This window comes from Epinephelus moara, chromosome 6 (assembly GCF_006386435.1).
Source record: "Epinephelus moara isolate mb chromosome 6, YSFRI_EMoa_1.0, whole genome shotgun sequence".
In the NCBI taxonomy this organism is placed as follows: domain Eukaryota; kingdom Metazoa; phylum Chordata; class Actinopteri; order Perciformes; family Serranidae; genus Epinephelus; species Epinephelus moara.
In genome coordinates, this window is record NC_065511.1 from 30,868,015 (window position 1) to 30,882,249 (window position 14,235).

Consider the following 14,235-nt stretch of genomic DNA (forward strand, 5'->3'; position numbering starts at 1 on the left):
TGTAACCTCAAGAAAAGAGAACAGCAAATATCCTCCTGAGGGACAAACTGACACCTGAACACAGTCATATCTTTGAAAATCTCTTTCTCTGAATCCAAGCATATGAGCCAGATGATAAACCTCAACATACTGATCACAACATCACACAGGTTCTTCTAAATGCATGTTAGTAACATCACACACATGCACAGCACACACACACACACACACACACACACACACGTGTAAATACATGAGTATACAGACACATAGGCAGACAGATAACCTTCCGCCGGGGTCTTGCATGTAGACAGACAGACGAACGGAGGGATGCACGCACGATGATGACAGCACATCACTGTTGCTGATGGATGGATTGTGAGAAAGATGAATGGAGGTGATGGAATGAAGAGACAGACGGAGGGAGAGACGGACAGATGTGGGGTGAGCTGGTCTCTTTCTCACAGCTCTTATATTTCCACAGGTTGGTCTGTAAAGAAACGGAGGTACATCAGTTGAGCCATACAGGTGAGTGTCATCGGACACAGGCACAGGTGGTGTTCAGGTGGTGTTCATACAGTCATTGTTTAGACATTAGGGTAAGCTTTCAGATTTCCTTCAGACCGATCACTGATTTCCTGAATGACTTACTGCACATTAAACATTGCGTCTCTACCAGCTCTTCTTTAGGACATAAAATTCTACTAAGTGTCTGATCAGCTGGCTTTTTCTGTGTCGTCATCCTCACAACTTGAGGATGTCAGGATGAAAGAGTGGCCTATGGCTTTGCATCAAGGTTGCAGTTATCCCCAGAGGTGTGGGTTCCAATCCCACTTCTGACAATAACCCTGTACTGGTTCCAGTGTTGTACATGCAGCATAATGGGACATAATGTGCAATATCATGAACATAATCATGGATGAACTAACCATATACACTCACCTGTACTTTGTATTTTGTATTGTATAGACTAAGCTGCGTGCCACTTCTCATACATGTCTATGATCCTTCTGTTATCCTGGATATATTTTTGGCATTGTGTATATTTTGGATTTGAACCTCACTGATATTCTATACTTTATATTGCACTGTTTGTTCTGCGACTGATGCACAACAATTTTCCTCATGATAAATCTATCTTGTCTTGTCTTATAGTCGCTAGAAGAAAATGGTGGCATTGTGACTTTCTGCAAACCACATGTTCTTCACATTTAAATGTTTTATATGTATCGCATCAACATTTCTAAAGTGACATAGTATGAGTTAACTTTGTCATCAGGAGGTGGAGGGGAAGGTGGATGGTGTGTCACTCAGGCATGATGGCTGCCAAGCTGTAGAAACAAACAGCAGAAACGGTGGTATTCTAGTTATTTCTGCATTTCCAGCGGCCTTTCAGCCATCAAACGTGGGTGTTTTTTAGTGACCTGTCACCGTGTTTTCACCAGAGATAGTGCCACCAAAAGCAGTGTTTCTTACTGAGACATTGCTGCATTCCAGCCAAGAATGTGCCACCAAAAGCAGGTATTTATGGCCAAAATATGATCTTTTTCTAACCAGAAATAAGTGGTTTTTGAGTCTAAGCTTAACCACTTGTTGACCACAGCAATGTTCAAAGGAAAAGAAATGTTAAGTTTCAAAATATTGACTACATAATAATGTTCAAATGTAACCTATCCATGGTTTACAGAACTGCACAATGCCAAAATTTATTCTAACGACTAGTTGACCCCAGGGGGTACAAGGAAAGATTTTGAGTGGCTCAGCTAATTCAAAGATAATTAGGACTTAAAATGATAAAAAGCAATTCACATACTGAGTCAGCTTTAACACATGAACATCACATGCTGTGATAGATAGAGCGTGAAAATGTAGTGAGTGAGCAGAAAAGTTAAAAACTGTTAGCAACAAGTAATGGATGAAAGAGTTGAACAGGAAGCTGAAACTAAGTGATAAATTGTTAAAATAGATAACTGAAGGTAGCAGATACATGGCTGAGCTCCACTCCAAGCAAAAGTAGTAGAACAAATGTGACCCCAACATTCAGAGTGCAATTGTATGAAAAGTGCACAAGAACAATACCCACTTTATATAATGAATGGTATCACATAATATTTGGCTTTATAATCAGTTCAGTTAGCACATCTATGTTGTTGATGAAGGGATACCTGACTTCAGCTGACAGAGCTGTGAGAGGAGGTTATTTATGTGCTATATATTTTCATTTATTTACCCTTTATTTAACCAGGATAGGTCCCACTGAGGTTAAAAAATCTCTTTTTCAAGGGAGTCCAAGATAGACAGGAGCACAAGATAAAAACATATAAACAGACACAAGACAGAAGACCTGACTATACTACAATATAAAACATCCCAGTGAACAAAGTGCGGAACAAGCCACATATCTGCACCAGCACTAGGGGTGTAAATTATAGGTTTCATCATGATATGATATGACATTGATTCTTCAGACAACAATTTGATATTTACTGATAGCACAACGTCTGCCATGATACAATTCGATTCAATATAGGGTACTGCCTTCAATATGAGATGATATCAGTGAATATCTTTACAGTATTCTTCTTGGCTGCTTGTCATTATCTGCCTGATGCTAAGCTGCTAGCACTGTTTGAATGTTTAGGAAGAAGGTGCACTTAGAGAGAAATAGTCATACAGATCATGTGAATGTAAAAAATGCATATCTTAAAGATGACAATATGTATTAATATTTCTACTCTGCACAGATAATATGGGACTGTTGATCACTGAATCTGTATATTGATCCAGATCAATGTTTGGTCGCATCCCTGACCAACACCCCAACGATTCTGTCTCCAGGTCTTTTCAAAATTGATTTAAAAGCATCAAAGAAATCAAATTAGTTTAATATATTCTACAATGAATTTCAGTCATAGGGTGCAGAATACCTAAAAGCCCCTTTCCCACTATCTGTATAAACAATCCTACACATAAGAGGAAGTAATGATTGACGGGTAATTCAGTGCCACCCCACCTTCAGTAAACCTGCAGAAGGGCTGGAGAGGAGGACAGGACACGTCTCTATCCACAGCATAATGTGCCACCCACCCACAGGCATAAATCTTTTAGAGCTAGCATGTCCTGCATTTCCACCCCAGCTACACCTCACTGCATCACTGCACGACTACTGAGCATCTATCTTGGCTGAATACTCCACAGACATCAAGGATACTTGACCTCTAAGCCATGCCAAGACACTGTCAGCTTTACTGCACCACAATGTGAGAGAAAAGACTGAAAGAGAGGAAACTACACGGAGGGGAAGAGGAGGAGAAACCAGTGAAAGATTAAATTCAGTGTTTGGGGGAGTGAGACTGAGGGATAGCAAGTGGAGAAACTGAAAGAGTGAGGCAACGGAGGGAGTGGGTGGGGGTGCACTGCAGCAGTGCTGCAAGGGCTAGAGCTTATCTCTAATTGGCTGCTTTGCTATCAGGAAGCTTAGAGATGAGGACAAATTAGCTTTGTACAATGACCAAGCCCAGGATGGGCCGGGGATGCTTTATAAGGAGAGCCAAGAGGTTTTTCCTGGAGACAGAAGTCTGTATGTGAGCACAGATCGCTAACTCACACCACCCCTTTGGCTGGAGCTGCTTCACTGTTAACTCCATCCCAGCCTTTGCTGCTGAGTGTCAGCCAGGCAGTGTAATGTATAATGAATTAGCAGCTTGTGTTGCGGTGACAAGCCGAAGATTGAGAGATGGCCACTGCCAGTTTCTGTAGCTTCCGCCACTTGGAGTGAGAAGACGATTGGCGTCGGGGTGAGCGCAGGCCTTTTGTTTCAGCAGTTGAATTAAATTACTGCAGCCTGAATCAAACACAATGATTAATGGATTATTTTGAGTGAGGGTTACGCTTCAGTATCGTGTAATTATACTGCAATTATGCAAACTTGTTTTCTTGTCGCTGCGGTGCGGCCTAACAAGTACGAATAGAATGTGCACAGTATATGTTGGTGCTGATATGATTACTGATATCACAGCCACGCTGCAGCTCTCTCAACAAAAGGTCGAGTGAAAGGCGGCGGGCGCTGCTGAAAAAATGTTTACACTGATCCCGCTTTGCAGAATAAACAACACACGAAATGAAAAAACAACAACACATGGTGACTGACGGAAAATATGTTTCCAATTAAAAGCTTTGACATGGCCAAGAGATTTTCATTCCACTGTAATGAGTTCATTTCAGTTGGATTCATCACTACCTCCAGCGTCCAGTGCCACCCACTCGATTTTGGCGAGTGTTAAATAGTCAAATCACAGCAGAGGAAGGAAGACGGGTTTGTGATTACAACAAAGACTAAGTACAGACATCTCTACATTAATGTGTTTGAATTATTCTGCAGACAAATTGGCAAATGTTACACAATACCTCCTACCTCACAGAGGAAAACTAAGACTAGGAAGACCACTTAAAGGAATAGTTCAACATTTTGGGAAAGTTATTTGTTTTCTTGCCGAGAGTTACTTGAAAAGATTGACCCCGTTTACACCTTTTATTAAAATGCATTTTGGGTGATTGGATTGCAATCAGTTAGTGCTTGACTACATGGAAGTACAGGTGTAAATGCACCCAAAACACATTGAGGACAGGTTGTGATCTAATTGGCCAAATCACCTCCAGAGGTATTCAGGTACACATCTGACCACATTTAAGACAAATCTAAATATAACTGCATTTTTCAGTCCACAAGCAACATCTATTAATGCAATCCCACGTGACTGTTCCAAAACAACGAGGTAACAAAGACTCTCCTTCACCGAAAGCTGAAACTGTGGGGCGACACTGAGCACTGTCTCATCTGATGCTAAACTACCAGGGTATCTCCTTCATCTGTGATGTCTTCTTCCTGTCGATCACTGCCTTTGCAATCAGGTGGGCCTGTTTTATCCTCGACAACGTCCCTGTCGCCGTCTAAATCTTCCTGACTGTCTCTAATGTACGTAACAAAGAAAACTACCATTTTTTAAAAATATAACCCAGGGATGCTCAAATTGCTTTTCCGGAGGCAACTTTTGCAAAATGCACGAGGCAGGAGCCAGTCAATAAACAAACATTAATTATATTTATCGTTATATATAATAAATGAATCGCCTGTATTCAACTTTTTGATGTTTGCTGTCTTCACTCAGGCAAATCCAGTCACAGCAGCCTTGCATAGGTCAGGTGTACACAGGGATTGAGTACATTTGAAGCCTAGCTCGATCTCTGTTGTCCAGGCCAGTGGTTCCCAACTTGTCCCGCAACGAGGTCCAGATTCCTCCTTAATCATTAGTTCAAGGTCCACGCCGTTGAATACATTCAGCGTCATACTTAAAGGGACATTGTGTAACATTTTCAGTTGTTTATTGGCAAAAAATGATGTCTGCATTTATAAATATGTCATCACTGGTGTATTATTACCTCCACCAATAATCTGACTTATTCTCGTAAAAGGAGAATTTTGGATTTGTTTGTACATTGTGCGGGTAAGTCGTCTGGAGGGTTCCATAACGTTTTGCCATCTTGAGAATACATATGCCAGCAAGGGACATACAGCCCCGCCTTTGGCGTTTTCGTTGAGAGCCAGGCCAGCGTTGCATGACTGAGAAACCGAAGGAGAGGAGCAAGAGGCGCTTCGCTACTACCCTGGCACTACTGCAGCACAACAAACAGCAGCGCTGGCCTGTGATTGCATTACCTTTCTCCTTCAGCAGCTCCCTCCACCTGGAAAAGGCTACCCCAATGTTGACCCTCGTTTTTTGAATTTGCCGGTCACGTTGCCTTTTTGATTCCCTTTTGCGCTTTCTTGGCGACAACTATTCCGTCTCCCGTGATGCTGTATATACATGATCCTGCATTTTGCTCAAAGAGTGGGACTTTGTTATGCTGCAGTAGTGCTGGGTAGTGGCGCTGGCCGCTACTACCCCGCGGCTAACAGCTGTCAGCGGCGCAGTGATGCGAGGACAGGGATGTGTGAGGTTGAGCCACTAGTCAGTTGTCAAAAGACAAGACATGATTGGTTTGTTTGGATTTACACCCGCCCCAACAGTCCTACGTTGTAAACACAGCCAGCATGGTGAGGAGGGGGTTTGTCAACTCGCGTCGCATGTGTCTGTGTAGGAGCCTGAATGAGTACTCCATGAAGTATCGGATAACATGGTTTCATAAATGTTATCATAGCTTTTTGGTACAAAGCAGCTACCATTGTTGCACTAAGCGTTTGAAACAGTGAGAGTGCGCTATCCGTTTGAATGCAATATATGATTTCAGTGTTAGATGGGAGAAATTCCTGCACACTGTGGCTTTAAGGTTGGCCATGCTGTCGAGCTACTTTACTGTATCTGTCAAGTAGCTGTCCGTTATTCACTCACTCTATAGCGGGAAATGACACTTAAAAATATAAACTGTGTGCTGGAAATTCACTGTACTTAAGAATAAATTATTTTTTACAAACTTGACATGTTTGTGAGTCACTTGTAGTTCATTCAGAATGGGCCTGTGACCCACTTTTGGACCACAACCCACCAGTTGCTTTTAATGAACTCTGGCAACTCAAACTACAAAATAATAATAATAATAATAATAATAATATGAAAAAAATAAAATAATAGTGATTATTATTTCAAAACATAATAAAAAAAAATTGTGTGAATCACTTTATTCTCATTGCTAATTAGTCAGTGGGCCACCTGTCACCCTTTCATTTGTCCCACAGGCCACAAGCTGAGTATCATTGGTCTAACCTGTGATATTTCTCTACCATGGATTTGTGTGTAATTGTTTCTCAAAAATACAAATCAGACGGGTGTCCTGTATCAGTTCTATATGGAACACATTTAATTTTCATTTACGGGATGATTACTTTTTTTATGGGACAGTTGACCACCAAAATCAGCTGCTGGCTTTACCTTCATATAGCGTATCAATCTTGTCATCTAACTTTCAGCAACAAAGCGAACAAGAGCATTTCCCAAAATGTCTTCAGTCTTAAGTTGAGCGTTATTTTCCCTGCTCACCCTCAGGTCCTGAATGCTGAAAAAGCAAGAAGGTAGTGTGACTAAATTCGGATCTGCATTAAATGCTAAATGGCTAGGAAGTAACCGGAGCTGTGCTGCCATTTATCAGCTTTCCCTGCACCCTTTTCACTGAAAACAACAGCCCCAACCACAGCAAACTTGCTCCTGCGTGTATCCCCCTCGGTCCAAATCCCACCCATAGACCTGAAATGTCTCCCACATCTTCTTCTTTACCTTCCAGGCAGCATATCCTCCACAGTCCAGAGTGGGTGAGCGCCCCAGGATCCTTCTTGTCCTTGTTATGGGGGTCATCCTGGGTAACGTTGGCTGTGCTGTTGCAGATGAGGGCACGGGAGTACAGCCAGTAGTCCGTCCCTATTGCCACCGTCATCAGGCCGAAGGCAGCGAATGCCCCCACGGTGGTGAGGAGGATCTGGATCCCCTTCTCACACACCATGCCTTCAGAGAGAGGAGATAGGAGGAGGAAGAGGAGTTAGATAACAAGGAAGGATAGAATAACCAAGCAGGAGGGTGTTTACAATCACACACAAAGTGCAGTTTATTGAGAAAGACGGCGAACATTCAGGTGAGATGATGAGGGGGCAAGAGGAGGTGAGGGGCAGAGAGGGGGGGCGATGAGAAAAGACGAGGAGGTGGATGTGGGAGGTGCATAAGTGGATCTATGATGTGTCCTTGGAGGAGAGTTGAATGACTCTGCTGACTTCGCTTAACAAGACAGAACTGATGTGAAACACAACAGATCACACCCTCCCAATCTCAGTGTACTCCATATTCATGACCCTGACACCATTTCCCCTCAGTATCAGCAGGGCCGGAGATGAATACAGAAACACACACATGCGCACACACACACACACATACATCAGATCTAACATGAGATCACCTTGTACCTGTCACAGTCTTTATTAGAAAGGAAATGTAGGTGCAGCTTATACATACACATCAAGCTTCATACAGTTCGTCACATTGACAAGCGCATGTGTGAGCTGCAGTAAAGTTGCCTCAGTGGCCTATAAATGCTGCTGTAGATATTCTCTGCTCTGTTCAGCAGGTAAAACTGATTCTAACAAATATTTAAAAAGACTGAAGCAAAGTCTCAGCCACTCAAAACTTACCTGACGGCGAGTTTCTATCCTTCGACTCAATTTTGAAATCTTTCTTTTCCTCGTCAGTGAAGAACGTGCTGTCCCCTCAATCCGGACAGCATCCATCGACTGTTTTCACCCGCTCCCCTCTCTCCTTCTTGCACTTGTGCTCTCTCTTTTTGCCTCTTTCTCTTGCTCTCTCTCTCTCTCTGTCTTTCTTTCTCGCTGGAAAGCTGTTGCCGGTGGAGGTTGTGTCTTGGACGGCTGTCCCGCTCTCCGTCCGTCCTCTGCTAGCAGAAAACTTGCACCATGGTCACCGCTCTGCTGCTGCAGCACATAAAATAAAGCACAGGACAGCATTTTATTAGTTCATGTGGTAGTATATTAGGCCATAAATCTACAGATGAAAAGAAAAGAGGCATGATCACAAAAAGATAAACATGTTTAGTGAATAATTAGACATATAGGCTAATCATTCTGTAGGAGCTGCAACTAATCAATATCAATAAAATTATGTTATTTCATATTGTTGTTTTCAGATTTTATTCAAAGCTGATTAGATGTCTGTCTTCCTTAATTTCATCCTCATCCTTTATTTGCAGTTGGTCAATCAACAGAAAATTACCTAGCAACTCTTTAGATATTTGATTAATTGTTTAAGTAATTTTTCAAGCAAAAAACAAACAAACATTAGGACATTAGTTCCACCGTCTCTTAGTTAAGCGGGATATGCCGTAGCCTACAAACGTGGCATACACGTGTCACTCCACTCTGCAGTTACACCTCCAAAACACCAGTCAGCAGCGGGGGTTCTGTGAAGTGCTGTAAAGTTTAGTTGATTCAAAACACACATTAAACACACATTAAACATGGCTTAATGGAGACAATTTCAAACACAAGTACACAAATCAGCTTCACTATAACTCGCAGCATTCACAGACAAACACATGTCTTTGTCTGGACACATTTTTCCCACAAATGCAACATGCTTAATAATAGCTTTTTACATTGTATAAATTATCCTAGCATCTAGCAAACTTTTCCACCTCTCATATAAAACCAGGGACAACAGCAACATTTAACAAAACTAACGTTACAAAATTCGGCTCCATTACAACTCACAAGGTTCACTGACAAAACAACTGTCTTATACTAAACATGTTTTTCAAACAAATATAACATGCTAACGTTATTAGCACAAGCCTATGGCATTTTACATTGTATAAATTAGCTTAACGACGAGCAGAGATTTCCTATGCTCATATGAAGCCAGGATAAATCACACACAAGACTTAAAATAATATTTTTATGGAGGCTTTCTTCACAATTTATTGTTTATTATCTGTGAAATTAAAGTAAAAGCTTTGTTTCCACTGAGGGAAATGGTTTAAGCAACAAAAATAAAGGTCTGCACCGTCGCAATGTATAGTTACATTTCTGGGGAGGTCCACCACAGGCTTCAGCGTAGGTTACGTAGCTACAGCGTCAATTCAATGCATAAGTATAAATTCTGCCTTAGGATTTACTTTTCTTTGTCTGGTGTGATAGCCAATTGGTAATCTAAGTAAGTAAATCTAAGTAAAAAATCTAATCTAAGTAAAAAAAGTAAGTTTTGAAAAGTTAGTTTGACCAAACTAGCAATTTAACCTCTAAAATTCCCACGGCCCATCCACTGGCCCAACAATCACAACAGCAGATACAATCAATGCCTCCGTCAGACCACCAACAAACAAACAAGTGGGCTACGAAATTAACAGACTGCTGTTGCATCATTTTAAATTAGCAGACTCCATGTACTTCACATGCAGTCAAAAACAGGTTTTAACTCTCTGTAAGCCTTGAATGGGTATATAGGCTAATTTTACAGGAATGGTAAATTAATAGTTCATCAATATACTCTAATACTGGTGCATTTAATTCTCTGTGCTCTGTCAGTGAAAAATGAGACAGCTGAGTATGTAAGTTCAGTACATGTAGTTAAATTAACAGTTTAACTACATTCAAATCTCATTAGCTTTTTCAGTAGATAACTAATTGGGTCATGTATTTTAGGTAGTTAAAGATGTCACCTTGGTCTTTAGGAAATTGTAATTAACATTTTTCTACCAATTAATCAAATTACATAGACCAAATGATTAATCGTGAGTCATGATGATTAACTGATAATGAAAATAAATGTTAGGTGCATTCCTAGTAAATGTTCTCTGTATACAGAGCTCCCATGCAAAAGAAAGTAAACTGCACTTCTTGGTTTGCCGTGCATAACAAAAGGTTAACTGAATGAGAACAACGCTTTACTGTTAATCAACTAATCTTTGATCTGTAAAATTTTAGAAAACACTGAAACTATACTGCCAGATTCACTTTGAGGACGCCTGAGATGGTGTCTTTAATTTTACTTTTTGTCCAACTAACACTCCAAAACCTCTATATCTTTAATTTAGGTCTAATATCCTGAACATGGCTCATGAATGCCTGATTTATGTATTTACATGGTTGTTTACACCACTCCTTTAACTTGACCATGGATTGCTTTTATTTATTTATTTACTATCTTATTTATTTATTTACTATCCATATTTTTAACAATTGTTTTTATCATTACCTATTCATCATGTACTGATTGTGCTGGCAAGCTTTCTTCTCTCCAATTTTTGACTGTTAATTGATGGTTGATTGGTATTTGCTGAATGCATGCGGTATATTATGTTGCGTTGCTGGTTATGTGAACTGTACCGGTATATTATGTTGCGTTGCTGGTTATGTGAACTGTACATGCACTGATGCTTTGCACAAATGAAGTTCCTAACGGATAAATAAAGTTCTTTGAATTGAATTGAATTGAATTGAATTGAATTGAAAGACAAAAAAAATAGTAGTGAAGCTCCACAACTGAAAAGCTGGCACTGGGGGATTTTGGGGAGGAGTTTTTATTTGTAGCCATGACAGTGTCGGTCTGTCAGACTGAAATATCTCAACACCAATTTAATAGATTGCAATGGAAATTTTGTGCAGACGTTCATAGTCATCAGAGGTTTAATCCCTGTGATTTTGCTACCATTACCTTGACATGTTTGACTTTTGGTGAAATAAATATACAACTGCTGGATAGATTGCCATCAAAACACATTAAAATGCAACTACTACAACATGTAATACAAATAAAACAACTACTATTCAAACAAAGTGGCCTCTCAAGAAAAACAAGCACATGTCTCTATCACCACATTCTTTATGATGCCTTTAAATTCATCGATGATCAGAGCTGACGCACAGAAGGGTGCAGAGGTAGGCCGGAAGTTTGCCCAGTATCGATTTATAGATAAAAATACACCAGTGCTGTTGTCTGCGAATGGTCAGTGATGTCCAACCCACGAAATCATAAAGAATGCAGTGATGAGTAAGTAACTTTGCATTTGTAATAAAACGTAGCTGCATGGTATACTGAATCAAGGCTACGTAAAATGGCGGGGGTTGCATGCATATACAGTATGTCACTCATAGTTTCTCGAGGGAATAGGACAACGCTAACTTCCACGACAGCCTACAATACAACGTCATCCTGTCAGCACTTTATGGTAACTTCAGTGATGCTCTGACTTTTCATCCACTGCCATCACCAGATCAAAATCACATCTGTCTTTGATTCAAGACCAAATATCTGCAAAAGTAATGACATTCCCATCAGCCTCAGTTGTGTTTTGTGCTAATTAGCAAATGTTAGCATGCTAGCAGGCTAAACAAAAATGGTGAACATGGTAAACATGAGCATGTTAGCATGCTTATGTTAGAATTTAGCTCAAAGCACCGCTGTACCTAACTACAGCCTCACAGAGATGCCAGCAGGACTGTATTATCTTGTTGCAGATTAATCTTCTGTTGATTGACTAATCACGAACCACCTCCACATTCTGCACTACAGATGTTTTATTTAAATATTGTAGGACCATATTGGAGCGATGCTCACACAGATTAGGTTAATTATAAGTGACAGTGTTACGGGCTAAAGACAGAATGACTCCAGAGCGAGTTGTACTGCATCTAGCCTGAATAAGAGGAGCAAGAGGGGGAGGCAGAGAGGACCAACCCGACATTGTTACCATAGCAACATTGAATTCCAAAGTCTGGATCAGCATAGAGCGAGGGGGGGTGGGGTGGTGGGGGGGTAGTGGGGCAGGCAAGAGATAGAGGGAGAAAGAGGCAGAGAGAGCAAAGCAGGGAGAGGGCAGAGATGGGAAATAAAGAGGCAGAAACAAGGGGGGATATTTCAAATCACTAACATGAGTGTTGACTGTGAAACCCAGACAGACACAGACGGACCAGTGCGCTAATGCTCTATCAATAGATTTGTGTGTGTGTGTGTGACCACGGTGACACAGATGCTCCCAGACACACACACACGCACGTGCACACACACAGTCACACATGAATAAAGACAAAACATCAGTTGCTGAAAAGAGAATGAGAAGCAACCACTCTGTCAGTGTCTTTTCTTTAGGAATAACCGCCAAAAAAAAGAGGATACAATGAAGCGGCACACATTCAACAAACATTATTTAGCAGACATAATGCAGTGCAGTCAAGTCTGTTAATATTTGATGATGCAATATGGCACCGTGATCAAAATAGGTTACATCCTGTTTGCATTGTGAGACCCAAAACAGAGCTGCCTCAGAGACAGAAGGAGAGATGGAAGGAGAGATGGTGTGTTGTGTGTGTGTGTTTTATGTGAGTGTGTGTGTGTGTGTGTGTGCACATTTCCTCTCCAGTGCATCTGAGGATGGGTCTAGTCCAATCTTATTGAATCCCAGTAATGTTCCCCTCAGCTCCCCTCAGTTAGACAGTTAGCCTCGTATCTCTGCGTTCAGGCTCCTTATTATGTAAACTATCAAATGACACCACCACAGTGTGGCTTATTTATACATCATGGGTTCGTATGTGCAAGCAAACAAGTGAGTGTGATTGTGTGCGCGCATGCGTGTATGTGTGTAGTATGACCTTCCAACCTTATCAACATACTGCGTCTCCCTAAGGAAAATACATGGCCAGAAGGGATTACACTATCTCCAAGGCCTGAAAATGCAGTATCTAATGTGTGTGTGTGTGTGTGTGTGTGTGTGTGTGTGTGTGTGTGTGTGTGTGTGTGTGTGTGTTCTTTGACTCCAGTATTTAATGAATGACCTTAGCAATAACCTACTAAGTTATTCCCCTCAGCAAAAACTCCCCTGAGTAGGAGATCATAATTGTCATTTAATTATCTGTAATTTCTATTTTCCACCAATAATTAAGAAAGAGGGGAACGAGGGGAACGAACGCAGGAGAGCGTGAAAGAACAAGAGGGCGAGAGAAAAGAAAGTGTGAGAGTTGAATAAATGGATGAGAGTAAGGGACGGTGCAAAAAATATTGGCAGGGGATGGGGGTCAAAAAAGGGAGGGAAGGGGTATTGGAATTTTTCTTTTTGCTCAAGGTACAGTAGTGTGGATTTTATTTATTTATTTTTATTTTTGTCTTAAATTCATACTTTAATGCAGTATAGTTAATGGTTACAACAAAGAGACCTTACAGGTGCACTTTGCCATATGGGGACACAACACCGTCTCAGACAAATCATGTTTGTATGTTACCAAACTGCTTTCTCAATTATGCTGTTGTGACAATGTTATCACTGCCTATGGTAGCCTATGTTCAGAGACAACGATTCTTTCAGGTAATAAAACACTACATTCATGCACTGTACAGGCCTCGGCAGGAGGTGGTTGGGGAGGATGATGGGTGTACAAAGCGCAGGACGTTGACACCAGAACTTCAAGTTTGCATCCAGGCTCATGTCTTAGGTTTAACCAACAAAAACACTTTGGTTAAGATTAGAGAAAGATTGTGATTTTGGTTAAATATTAATAAAACAGGTAATAAAACCATAATGCTATGGGCATGATGAGGGAATACTGTATTGCAAAATTTGCTATTTTGGTTAAAAAACAACTGAAATATATTGTTAGTGAACATTATGCTGATATGTTCTGTATCAACAAATGTGCAACTTGCCAGGTACATTGATTAGCAACAACCCTCATTATTTTAAGTATAATTCCCTTGGCATTACGTTTCCCATAAA

The 14,235-nt window shown here is 40.8% G+C and overlaps 1 protein-coding gene across 1 annotated transcript in view; it reads right to left on the reverse strand.

Annotated features, from left to right (window-relative positions):
• Window positions 1-14,235, reverse strand: part of cacng8b (calcium channel, voltage-dependent, gamma subunit 8b) — a 30,687-nt gene that overhangs the window by 5,996 nt on the left and 10,456 nt on the right. Inside the window, exons 2-3 of the mRNA XM_050047915.1 lie at window positions 8,150-8,446; window positions 7,248-7,472 (exon numbers count right to left, since the gene is read on the reverse strand). Of these exons, the coding sequence (XP_049903872.1) occupies window positions 7,248-7,470 (223 nt within the window). The 5' untranslated portion in view covers window positions 7,471-7,472; window positions 8,150-8,446. The remainder of the gene's footprint in view (window positions 1-7,247; window positions 7,473-8,149; window positions 8,447-14,235) is intronic.